Here is a 12,310-nt window from a genome sequence, read left to right as displayed (position 1 = left end):
CCCCTTTCCCCAGCAGCAGCAGGAGTTTAGATGTGGAAGGGAGCTCAGTGCTGGGGCAGAGGGTTGCGGCACAGGACGGGGTGAGGGCTCCGGGCAGTGCTTACCTTGGGGGGCTCCCCGGAAGCAGCAACATGTGCCTCGGCTCTTAGATGGAGGTGCGGCCAGGCGGCTCTGCGCGGTCCCTCTGCCTGCAGGCACCGCTCCCATTGGCCGTGGTTCCTGGCCAATGGGAGATACGGAGCCAGCGCTCAGGGCGTGGAGAGTGTGCAGAGCCCCCTGTCCGCACATCCACCTTGAAACCGAGGGAAATGCCGCCGCTTCCGGGGAGCCTTGTGGAACCAGGTAGGGAACCTGTCAGCCCCACCAACGCCCTCCCGCCCCAGCAGCAGCAGCAGGGGTCCCCAGACCACACACACACACACACACACACACGAGCGCCTGCGGCGGTGCCTCTGGGCCACCCCTGCCCCAGAGCACCCAAGATTTATTCAGGGGTATATAGGACAAGTCATGGGCTGTGAATTTTTGTTTACTGCCTGTGACCCATCCATTACCTTTACTAAAAATATCCATGACTAAAACATAGCCTTACTTATAACCAGTTTCATTAGGTGTTCTATATGTTGTGTGGTGAAATAAAACTTGTCCAAAATATCAGCATTAACCCTTAGGAGAGTGTGTTCTTTACAGAGCATTTAAGTATCTGATTAGTCTCATTGGAGTTAATTGGACTACTTGCATTGCTTAAAGTTAAGCACATGCTTAAGTGCTCTGTTGAATCAGGGCCTTAATGAGCAAGTGGCTTTTCCAGTCTCCTTCACCTTCAAATACATTTGGCATACCCCAAACAGGCTCAGGACTTGTCCCCCTTCTGGAATTTTGCTTTATTGACAAAGAAGTTTCCACTCAGTTGCCGTCCAACTTTTCTTCCTAAGCTTTTTTTCATCCTACAGTTCCACTGTGAGTACTCCCACTTCCTTGGTATCTATGGTGAAGCTAATGAGTACTTGCAATAATGAGTCAGCTGATCAACACCTGCTAATCAGTTGCCAGGCTCAGCATCTCCCATCAAAATCAACACCTGCTAACAGATTGTTTCACAGGAAAATACTGGCAGCATACTACACTCTTATACATATAAGCCATGATTTTCCGACTTAGGTGCCTAAAGTTAGGCACCTAAATCCATATTTAAGCACCTAAATAAAAGTGGTCTGATTTTTCAGAGATGCTGAGTGCCCTTCAGCTCCCGGTGTCTTCACTGGGAGTGTCTGGTGCTTAGCCCCTCTGAAAGGCAGGCCATTTCTGTTTAGTGATGGGATTTTCAAATATGCTTCAGTGACTTAGCAGCACAAGTCTCAGCAGAAGACTATTGACTTAGGGCTGGTCTTCACTATGGGGAGATCGATGCTGCTGCAATTGATGCAGCAGGGGTCGATTTAGCATGTCTAGTGAAGACCCACTAAATCGATTGCAGAGCACTCTGCGGTCGACCCCAGTACTCCACCTCTCTGAGAAGAGTAAAGGAAATTGACCGGAGAGTGTCTCCCGTCAATGCAGCGCAGTGAAGATACCGGGGTAAGTCGATCTAAGCTACATCAACTCCAGCTATGTTATTCACAGAGCTGGAGTAGCATAATTTAGGTCAACTTACCCCAGTAGTGAAGGCAAGCCCTTAAAGTGGGACTTGTGTTACAAAGTCACTTAGATGTTTTTGAAAATATCATCCCTAGGTGCCTCAATACGGAATTAAATTTAAAAGATTTGAATCTGTGGGCCTAAAGTTAAGATCCTAAATCCCTATTTATCCATCTAAAAAGAAAAGTGGCCTGAGGAACTGAGCAACCCCAGCTCATATTGAAGTTAATAAGAGCAACAGGTATCTAACTATGGTTTCAGAAGGCTAAATTTATGCAACTGAGTTGGAGAATTTTAGCTGCAGAGTAATATTAATTATTTCATCTATAGCATACTTTGAAATGATCTTCTGGAGACCAATATATTTTAATTAGTGATTGAAACTGGCAATACATTTGTTTTTTATTTTTCTGTTTCCATAAACCTGCTTGTACAGGTAGCTTTCTTTGGAGTTGGACACAATATGCCTTTTTAACTTCAGATTTCTGTTTGACAAGTTCAGTTTCCTGATTTGCTAGATATTTTTCCTTGTAATAAAAGTGATAATTTGTTTATCTGACATAATCCGGATATTCTGGTTTATTTCATAGTTGTGATTATGGCAGGTTTGTTTAAGGCAGCAAAGGTTGATTATGTACAGTTCCTGGCTGTGTTGGTGCTAGTCACTGAAGCTGTGAGCATTCAAAAATTTAAAATAACTACATTCATGTTGTCTGTCAAATCATATGTTTCTTTCCAAGACTTTTAGTTTAACCAGGTAGCATTAAATACTGTATACATATTGTTCTGGTTTAAAATCAAGCTGTACTTCACTTTCCCCAATTTTCCACAGAAAATCATAGAAGATAGATCAAAGTTTGTAATTTTGTGCTTTCTGAATGCACACTGGAGCCCTAGAGTTGGACACAGACTTTCCATTATATATGTACTTTCATTATTGAGATTAGTATTTTTAGTAAAACTAGTAGAACTTTCAGTTGTGGTGGATCTCTCAAAACTTGAATTATAGTTTCAAGATCTTTGGATTTGCTATAAAACTTGCTATTACTAATAGGAACAGTCACAGTGCTACAGTATATGAAGTAGGAAATACTAGATTTAATCTCTTAGGCCATGATTCTGCAAAGACTTGTGCTGAACTTTAAGTACATGAGTAGTCTCAGTGAATTTAATGGGGCTTCTGATGTGTTTTAAGTCCAAGATAAGGCTAAGTGTTTGCAGGACCAGGGCATAAGTTAATAAATGAAAATAAACTTTATTATCAAAGAGTATATCTGTTAGGAACTATTCGTCCTTTTCACTAAGGTTGTTTCTTATCACCTTTTTTCCCTAGGTGTTTACCTCCCATGGACCCACTGTGATCATGCCTACCTGGTTCTGCTCCCGAGAATGGTTTTGTCACGTGGGCAAATTTGATGAGGGTGGAAAGGTGAGTGCAACTGATAGAAACAAAATTGATACTCCATTCTAGATTCCTTTTTGTTAAGAAGTGTTAGTTAGCAGGACAATTGGTAGTGTTATGCTCTCAAGTGGTCTTTTCCTATTGCTATTAAATGGGCCACAGTGAAAAGTGTTTACAATTAGAATGCTAGTTCATGTGTGGATAACTAAACTGAAATACTATAGGGGATAAAACCGAGGAAAAGCATTTCCTCTTCTGGCTTGCAAATTTCAGAAAAGTCTTCAGTTCATCAACAAACACTCCTCCGGTTTTTTGGTATGTTTCTAGAGTTAAGGCTTTGGCGCACAGCGCTGAAACCACTTTGGTTTTGTCTATGCAACAGCTGAGGGGTGTGATTCCTAGCTTGGATAGACATACATGCACTAACTGTGCTCGAAGTAGGGCCTAAAAATAGCAGTGTGGCCACAGTGGCACAGAGAGCAGCTCAGGCCAGCCACCTGAGTATAATCCTGCCCAACCTCCTTGGTACAACTTGGGCAGTTAACCTGAGCTACTGCCTATGCCACTGCGAACACACTGCTATTTTTAGGTGTTAGCTCAAACAGAACTTGCAATGTACGTATAACCGAGCTGGGAGTCACACTTCCTAGCTGCTATGTAGATCTATCCTGTGTGATGGAAGGACATTCTGGTAATTAACAAGCACACTTATATCCCACTTTGTTTCTGAATTCTTCTATCTAATACTGCCAGACGTAGCATTGCAGTACTCCTGAAGGTAATTCCTAATCTAATTTATATACTACTTATTACAATACTAGATTATTATCATTGCTGTTATTGAATTTACAGTACCACCTACTGACCCCAACTGACAGTGAGGCCCCGTTGTGCTAAGCACTGTAAAAATATATGGTGAGAGAGAATCGCTATCCCAAAGAGTTTATAGTCCAAATAGAAAAGACGGAGAAGGGTGGGAGGGGAAACAAAGACAGAGTGGTGAAATGTTTTGCCTAAGGTCACACAGCAGGTCAGTGGCAGAGCTTGGAATAAGACCCAGGTCTCCTGAGTCAATCCAATGCTCTATCCAATAGACAGAACATACTGACTTTTTTTTTTTTCTCTCTCACTCACTCACTCGCTTTACCCTGGGGTTGACTTTCCATTTTCTGAAGAATACCCATTTGACTTAAATCGCCTCTTGAACTTTGCCATGTAACCATATGGTTTGGTTTGGTTTGGGTTTTGTGCCTTCCTACTTTTTTTAAATTTTATTTTACAGCATATGTGCCTCCTGTGAGTAAAATGTGATCTGCTTAAATGGCATCAATGCCAAGTGTAAGGGGTTTTGGATTTATAATATAGGTCATGCACATATAGCTCTAATAATTACCTGCCAATCAATAATAAAAAAATCCTTAAATTTGGCCTCATTTCCCACAGTCTACTCCCTCCCCAAATTCCTGGCGGGACAAGAGTAGCTTTGTTGGGGTGTCCAGGAGGTCAATAAATCCAGGCTCTGGCAGACAGAGGGGATTGAGTTCTGGAGGCCAGGGACCTTCAAAGAAAATGCCCTGCTAATAGCCTCCTCATCTCTAAACCCAGGAGTCTCTCGTTCAAACAGTTCCACTGCCCACAACTGCAGGATGTGACAAGGGAGGAAAGCACCAATTTTCCAAGTCATCTCATCCTTAATCACTTCTGAGGTGGGATTTTCAGAAGTGCACAGCATTGGCTTAGCTCCTCATTTTGGAATAAATGGGAGATTTGCTATACACATCAATGGGAACAGTGTTATTGGTCAACTCTGGGTTCTCTTTGTGTGTGTATATGTTGACTTGACTCATCATCTGACTTGTTAATCACATCCCTCCACCTTCTTGAGTTAGTATTAATTATGCCCCTACAGGTGTCATGATGCTGCCAATAAACAGAAATAGATCAAGAAATCTCTAGATTCTAGTCTTTCCATTTGCAAAACTGTTTCCATACCAAAAAGCTGCATTTCTCACTTGGAATTAAATCTGAACACCTGTTCTTCATATGTCAAATGTTGGAGAGGTTGTGATTTGAAGAACTAAGTAAACAGAGCACATGGAATGATGGAACATAATCAAATGTTAACCAATGTGTAAATCCTTCTTATTGGTAAAATATATGTAATTGTCCCAATACTTCATGGGAGATTTAAAGCATTTGTTTACAAAGACTCCATTTTATTAACAAAATTCCTCTCCTTCAAGATGTTCGTTCACTAGGAAGACATATTTTCTCTGCATTAGCATTATTGCAATATCCAAACAGAATTATAAATGACTTCTTCTGAAATGGGACTTGTCTACTTGTGATTAAAAATCTTGACTGTACTTCAAAGGCCAGAATTACAAATATACTTTGTGCACTATCCAAGTACAATGATAAAAATCCTATTACCCAATGTAAATAAGGAGAGCAGAATGGCTGTCACCGTGATATGTTTTTAATTATGTTTGTTCACTTCAATTATATATAAGTGAGGAGAATATTTAGTTATTTAATTATAAGAGCCAGGATTGAAATATTTTGAAATAGATAGTAAAGCTATCGCTACTAACTTTTATATAATTGCCTTGCAAGTAACTGATTTTAATGTGTTCATGGTATACTGAGTTATATGGAATACCACTGAAATCTAGGCAAGAGTGTAAAGATTTTAATGACAACCACTTTATCTAGGATAGTGTCCTTTCTACAGTACATCCAGAGGTAGAAGGATGGTGATATAATGAACGTATTTTTGAGGAACTTTATCAGAAAACTGAAGAGAGAGACTCTTCCTGGAGTGCATCCATCCCACACAAATTAAATGTAGAGACCTCTGTTATTGGAATGAGTGGCAAAATTTTATTTACACTTTGTGAGCTTAGTATGTGAAAGTTTTCTCTTTGGGAAACTTGTGTGTGTGACGCCATCTAATTTATTTGATCAAGTTTGTGGCACCTTGCTTTACGTTTATTCCAACACATAGAAATGTTATTAAAAAGCCATCACTGGCTTCACATATATCACACACAGAGAATGAAGGGTTCCAGCCTTATGTACAGTTTCAGTGTATCATTAAATGACTGGTACATTTCAAAACTTGATCCCCCATGAGAGTGGGGGACTGATAGCCTTGGCCAGGGACAGATATAGTGGAGGCTGGTGCTATGTGAAGTTTCCACTATATATCTTTATCAGAGCACCTCAACCTTTGGCCAACAACATCTTTTGCTATTCTAGTTATGGGTCTGCACGTAGCTGTGCCTAAACATATCCTCCCTCCTTCAGATGAAACATTAGACTACAGAGCTTTGCTCTGTCTCTTGTGGACATCCAAGTAAAAGTTCCCATGGTGTTTTTGGAAAAAACAAATAACCTGCATTCTGGCCAACATTTTCTTAATTCTAATGTCTTGTGTGAACTATTTGTAAGTGTGTAATGGCTACACAATTACTACACTAAGATACCCTAATTTACTGCTTGGTAAATAATTTTGAGATACTTAAAGCACATAAGCCATAGGTAACACCAACATCTTTTCTGGCCTGCCTAACCAGCAAACTCCTCTTCTTTCTTCAAACTTCTACTGAACAAAGGAGAATCAAAAATGGCAGTTTGCATAATTGTGCTTTTATATAGACTAACTTCACCATAAGATTAGAATGAGAAACACCACAATCATTTTATCCCTGATTCCCAGGGCAGATCAGTGTAAAATATTTTCTGTTCTAACTAAATTCTCTGTCTATCCTGCCCCCCTAACCCCACTCCCAACCTTAACATTCCTTTTTAAGTGTATCCAGACTAGAATTTTACATAAGTCTTGCTACTTTTTAAAATGTATCTAAAAGTGCAAACAAAGGGAAATTATTTTTAATGAGCCCCAGGTGTAATCATGTAGTGTGAGCAGCTAGCATTTCTGAATACAAACTGCAGTTTAGAATGCAGTGGCTGACTCTCAGCTCTGATCTGTTCCTGTGATAAAGGGTCATGGAAAGAAGGAACTGAGGTGGTGTTGATATACATCTTGGTGCACAGGAGAATGCAGTGAGTACTCCAAATGTCTAAAGGAGCTTTATAGCCTTTGTGGGGCTCGCTAATACCTTTCTCCATTTCTCTGGGCCAGAAGAGAGCTGTCAGAATTCCCTCAAGAAACAAAGCATTTACCTGCCTCTGGAAATTTCCATTACTTGCGTCTGATGAAGTGGGCATTCACCCACGAAAAGCTTATGCTCCAATACTTCTGTTAGTCTTAGCCACAGGACCCTCTGTTGCTTTTTACAGATTCAGAATAACACGGCTACCCCCTCTGATACTTGACAAGCATTTATAATAAGCCCCGGAAGCTGAAAGGTTAAGGAGAAATTTGTGGGGTTTTGGAACATGAATTAGAATATTGTCAAATGACCTGTCAAGGTGCTCTGGGGAAAAATGAGGACAAAACACAGGCTCTGATATTCTTGGCATGGTACAGTTAAAGCTGAACAGAGATCAGTATTTGAGTAGTATCCAGGAAGACAAGAAAGTGCTGGAGCCAATGATAAATTATACTTACATAGTATTTGAAAACCCACCTCCTCCCCCACTTCTAAAGACATTTCTTGCTAGTGTATTATTAAGCGCCCTTTAGAATTCACCCCGCCCTGACCCTTTGGCTTTCACCTTTTCCTTGTTTAATTTAGTTGCTCTTTGCCAGAAGAGCAGAAACATTTCTCTTTTAGAAAAAAGAAAATGTGCAGAGTCTCTAGTAACCCTTTAACATTATTTCACAAACACTGAAGCAAATATAACATTGTCACAGGTTTCCTGTTTTATAATCAGGGCAAAATGATTTAAAGGCCTTATCAGGGTATGAGCAAAGGGACAGAGTCACAGATTTAAAGAAAGATTAAGAGGCTTAAGAGTGTTTTGGATAATTTTGAAGAGAAGCCAATTCAAATATTACTCAGTGCAATAATTTAATGGGGTGGCTTCTAATGGGTCCTCCAGCCTATTTCTGGTGACTGTCCTAATGGAAGTCAAACTAATGGCGATTAAAAAACAGTTTAATGATGTAAAATTAACAAGATTTCCTTAAGACAGAAAAATTTAATGTAAAATTTGCAAAGATAGAGTACCAAACCTGTAAGATCCTAGAGATTTCAGATTATGTTCTGTGAGTCAATGCTCAGTGTTGGAAAAAAAATTTCAGTGCACACCCACAGCCACAAATCTAGCTTGCTTAAAACATCTAAGGCTATGTCTTACACTGCAAAGTTAAGATGCGATTGTAGCATGGGATTGCATACCTGTGTTAGCTTTAGTGCAGACATGGTGGCACGGGCTTCAGCACAGGCTAGCAACCAGACTGGTGTAGCCCATACTGAAGCCCATGATATCACATCTGCAATGCTATTGTGTCTATTGTGTCATCTGTGCTAGCTAGATTAAAGCTAACATGGATCTGCCTACCCATGCTACATTCACACCTTCGCTTTGCAGTGTAGACATGCCATAAGAAGCTACAGCCAGGTGTGCAAGATGGAATTACCCGAGCTGGCATGAAATAACGGATGGCAGTCTGCCGCAGTGCATGTGGTGCCAGCTGTTAGGCCCACCAGACATACTGTGGAATGCAGTGTAGCTGTAGATCCATGGTTAGCTACAAATGGGACATAATTCCATAGATTCTAAATCCAGAAAGGAGCCGTGTGATTATCTAGACTGACCTGCTGTATACCCCAGATCATAGAATTTCACCCAATAATTTCTGTCTCAAGGCCGTATTTAGTGGTTGAGCTAGATCTTATATTTTAGAAAGACAGGCAATCTTGATTTGAAGACTTCAAGTGTTGGGAAATCCATCACATCCCTTGGTAAATTGTTCCAATTGTTAATTACCCTAACGGCTACATTTAGGCAAGGTGCAATTTTTTATCTAGCTTCAACTTCCAGCCATTGGATAGCAGTCCACAAGCACGTGCGCTCTCATCAGCAGTAAACTTTAGAACAGTGGTTCTCAACCAGGGGTACGCGTAGGTCTTCCAGGGGGTACAGCATCTCATTTAGATATTTGCATAGTTTTACAACAGGCTACATAAAAAGCACTAATGAAATCAGTACAAACTAAAATTTCATACAGACAACTTGTTTATACTGCTCTATATACTATACACTGAAATGTAAGTACAATATTTATATTCCAATAGATTTACTTTATAATTATATGGTAAAATGAGAAAATAAGCAATTTTTCAGTAATACTGTGCTGTGACACTTGTATTTTTATGTCTGTTTTGTAAGCAAGTAGTTTTTAAGTGAGGTGTAACTTGAGGGTACACAAGACAAATCAGACTCCTGACAGAGGTACAGTAGTCTGCAAAGGTTGAGAGCCACTGCTCTAGAAGGCAGCAGTTTTAGCCAGCATGTTCCTGTTGCTGATATGAGCCATAAAAAATCCCTTTCAATACAGTGTGTTGGCCTGAAGTGAGAGAACTTTCTTTGAGACAGGGGCTGGGTCTACACTACCCGCCTGAATCGGCGGGTAGAAATCGACCTCTCGGGGATCGATGGATGCGACAATCGATCCCCGAATCGACGCTCTTACTCCACCAGCGGAGGTGGGAGTAAGCGCCGTCGACGGGAAGCCGTAGAGGTCGATTTTACTGCCGTCCCTACAGTGGGGTAAGTCGGCTGCGATACGTCGAATTCAGCTACGCGTATCTTAAATCGACCCCCCCCCCCCCCCCCCCCCCCGTAGTGAAGATGTAACCAGGATGTCTCTTGTGCCAGATGTATATCCAGCAACATGTGGCTAACACCACAGCACATGCTGCTGCTGTAAGTTTAAAATTTAGCTCAGAACCTTCTATGAGATACTCTTGGGTCTTTCTAGGAATAAGGATTTGGAAGTTCATTCTATAAATGTTTTGTACTATGTTATTTCCATTTAATCACTTGAACGGCTTTTAGTGCAACTCCAATGTAATATTACTATTGCAGTGTTTTGGGGTTGTTGTTTTTAAAGGCATGGCCCACGGTACAAAGTATGGAATGAATAGGCTTTAAAACTTTGGCAACAGAATCCTGCTAAAATACTTCATTAATCAGGTAAGTATGGAGACAAAAGTTATTTCCTCTTCCACTCACTCTTTCTCTCAGCACTTTGAGATTCCTCTGAGGACTGAGATAAATTTGGCTCCCTCTGGTTCCAGCCTTTTCCATCATATGCTTATCGGTAAGAAAAAAAAGTGTTCCCAATTACAGCCTGATTTCTCTTGAGAGTTCTGATCAAGAGACTTGGCTAGCTCTTCTCCCCCACAATTCAGATTTTCGTAATATATTACCTTAATAGCGTAGTTGTAATGGTAGATTTGCCTTTCTTGTCCTGTTTTTTTAAACAAGGCATGTAAAACCTAATTATAAAATCTATAGGGCTGGATTCTCCAGTTTCGCCAGCTGGAGATTCCATAATATAGGGCAAATTTTCATCGGCACAAGGCTAACAGACGACGCAGCTCCACTGCCTCCCACACCAACTTTCCACCACCACCTCCTACACTGGAACTATACTGCTCGGTGTAAAGAGGAAAGGAAGAAGACATAGTCAGAAGAAGCGGGGCATATGTCAAAGTTACGGAAGGGTGTGGATGCATCAGGGAAGGAGGGAGCATGTTGGCCTGATTCTCAGCTGGCAGAAGATCCACCAGCACCTTAATTTAAAGCAGCTTTCTTGCCAGCTTTAGCTTATACTGGAGCCAAGCAGCTAAGAATTAGGGAGTAATTGTCAGTAGCACCTCTCCCTGCTGTTCACTATACCTATGTTTAGCTCAGGAATAATGGAGAATTGAGCCCAAAATGCAAGATGGGTAGTTCTCTTAAGAGCGTTTAGGAGAGCGTCAGACCTATACTCAGTATTACCCTCTGTTGCATTTCCTCTCAAATAAAGGTAATACTTAATACTGTGGTAATGCAAGCTTCTTTTTAATGGCAAGCACCATCATTCTTAGGGAAAGGTCTCAATTTTTATTTCTTCATTTTATAAAAATGGAGGAGCAGAAAATGTGAAGTGTGGTTGAGATTTTCAAAGCCAGCTAGGAAATTTAGCTACATTACTTCCATTAATTTTAACGGGAGTTGTGTGGCTAACTCCCCAGTTGACTTTGAAAATATTAGCCAGTGTATGTGTGATGTGCCTATAGTACATATGTAGAGATATGTGATAAATTACAGAATTAAGTGATTTATTGCCTTCTTCATGCAACTTTGTCTGCCTCACCTGCCCTATACCCACTGATCCATCTCTTCCACAGTAGAGCCTGGAACACCTCAAGCAACTGAATGCCAACCATTTTAAACAAAAACAGCCTGCCAGAAAAATAGTCCCTTCTGTTCCCCTTCAAATAGCCCCCAAAGTATATTGCTCAGTGGTGTGAGGTGTTCCATCCTGAACCATTGGTATGTCTTGTGACATAGGTCTAGGAATAGGTACTTTATATGTGAAAAATCAGCCCCAGGTATCTCAAGTTGGGCATCTGGAAATTGGGACTTCCAAAATTGGTTGACACTATTGAAAATATTGTTCTTTTTCCCTGTCTCAGTTCCCCATCTGTAAAATGTGGATATGAATACTTCTCACAGGTGTTGGTAAAGATAAATTCATTAATGTTTCTGAGACACTTGAAATACTATTGTGATGAATGCCATAGAGAAACCTCTGAAGAAATAAAAACATTATTGTTTCAGTTCAGGTTTAAGATGGGGTGCATTATGGCAACACATTTACCTACTTTTGGATTTCATGTACTATCTGAAGCCTCTGCTGCTGGCCATTGTTGGAGATAGGATGCTGGACTTTGGACCACAGATCTGATTCAGTCTGGCAATTCCTATGTTCTAGTAACTTGATAGGGTCATACAGCAAATGATGAGAATAATAAGAAATATTGAACAGATGCCTCATTTAATGAGTCTGAGGTCCTTTGAGGAAAAAACTCTCTTGTGATTATGTAAGTAAAGATTGTATCATAATGCATACACATAGAGACAGAATTAAAGTTTCTACTGTAATTTTGACATTACCTAACTTTTGAGAGCCTCACTTTGCAACCTTAATGGTTTTTTAATGTAGTTTTTGTTTTGTATGGAATAATAGAAATTTGGATAATCTGTTTTGAGCAACTGCACAAGAAAAAGAAAGTACGGTAACTGCTATTCAGACAGGCTATAGGTACCATGAGTTCTGCAGCCAAAATTCTGTTTGTTTTTGTT

At 40.4% G+C, this 12,310-nt stretch overlaps 1 protein-coding gene across 7 annotated transcripts in view; it reads left to right on the top strand.

Moving 5' to 3' along the window:
- B3GNTL1 (UDP-GlcNAc:betaGal beta-1,3-N-acetylglucosaminyltransferase like 1) overlaps window positions 1-12,310 on the top strand; it is a 359,547-nt gene that overhangs the window by 277,492 nt on the left and 69,745 nt on the right. For all 7 annotated transcript variants that reach the window (XM_054047297.1, XM_054047298.1, XM_054047299.1 and 4 more), the window contains one exon: window positions 2,972-3,067. In XM_054047297.1, coding sequence (XP_053903272.1) covers window positions 2,972-3,067 — 96 coding nt within the window. The remainder of the gene's footprint in view (window positions 1-2,971; window positions 3,068-12,310) is intronic.

Source organism: Malaclemys terrapin, chromosome 13, assembly GCF_027887155.1.
Source record: "Malaclemys terrapin pileata isolate rMalTer1 chromosome 13, rMalTer1.hap1, whole genome shotgun sequence".
NCBI lineage: Eukaryota > Metazoa > Chordata > Testudines > Emydidae > Malaclemys > Malaclemys terrapin.
The sequence above is the reverse complement of the archived record's forward strand: the minus strand, read 5'-3'. Positions and strand labels throughout refer to the sequence as shown.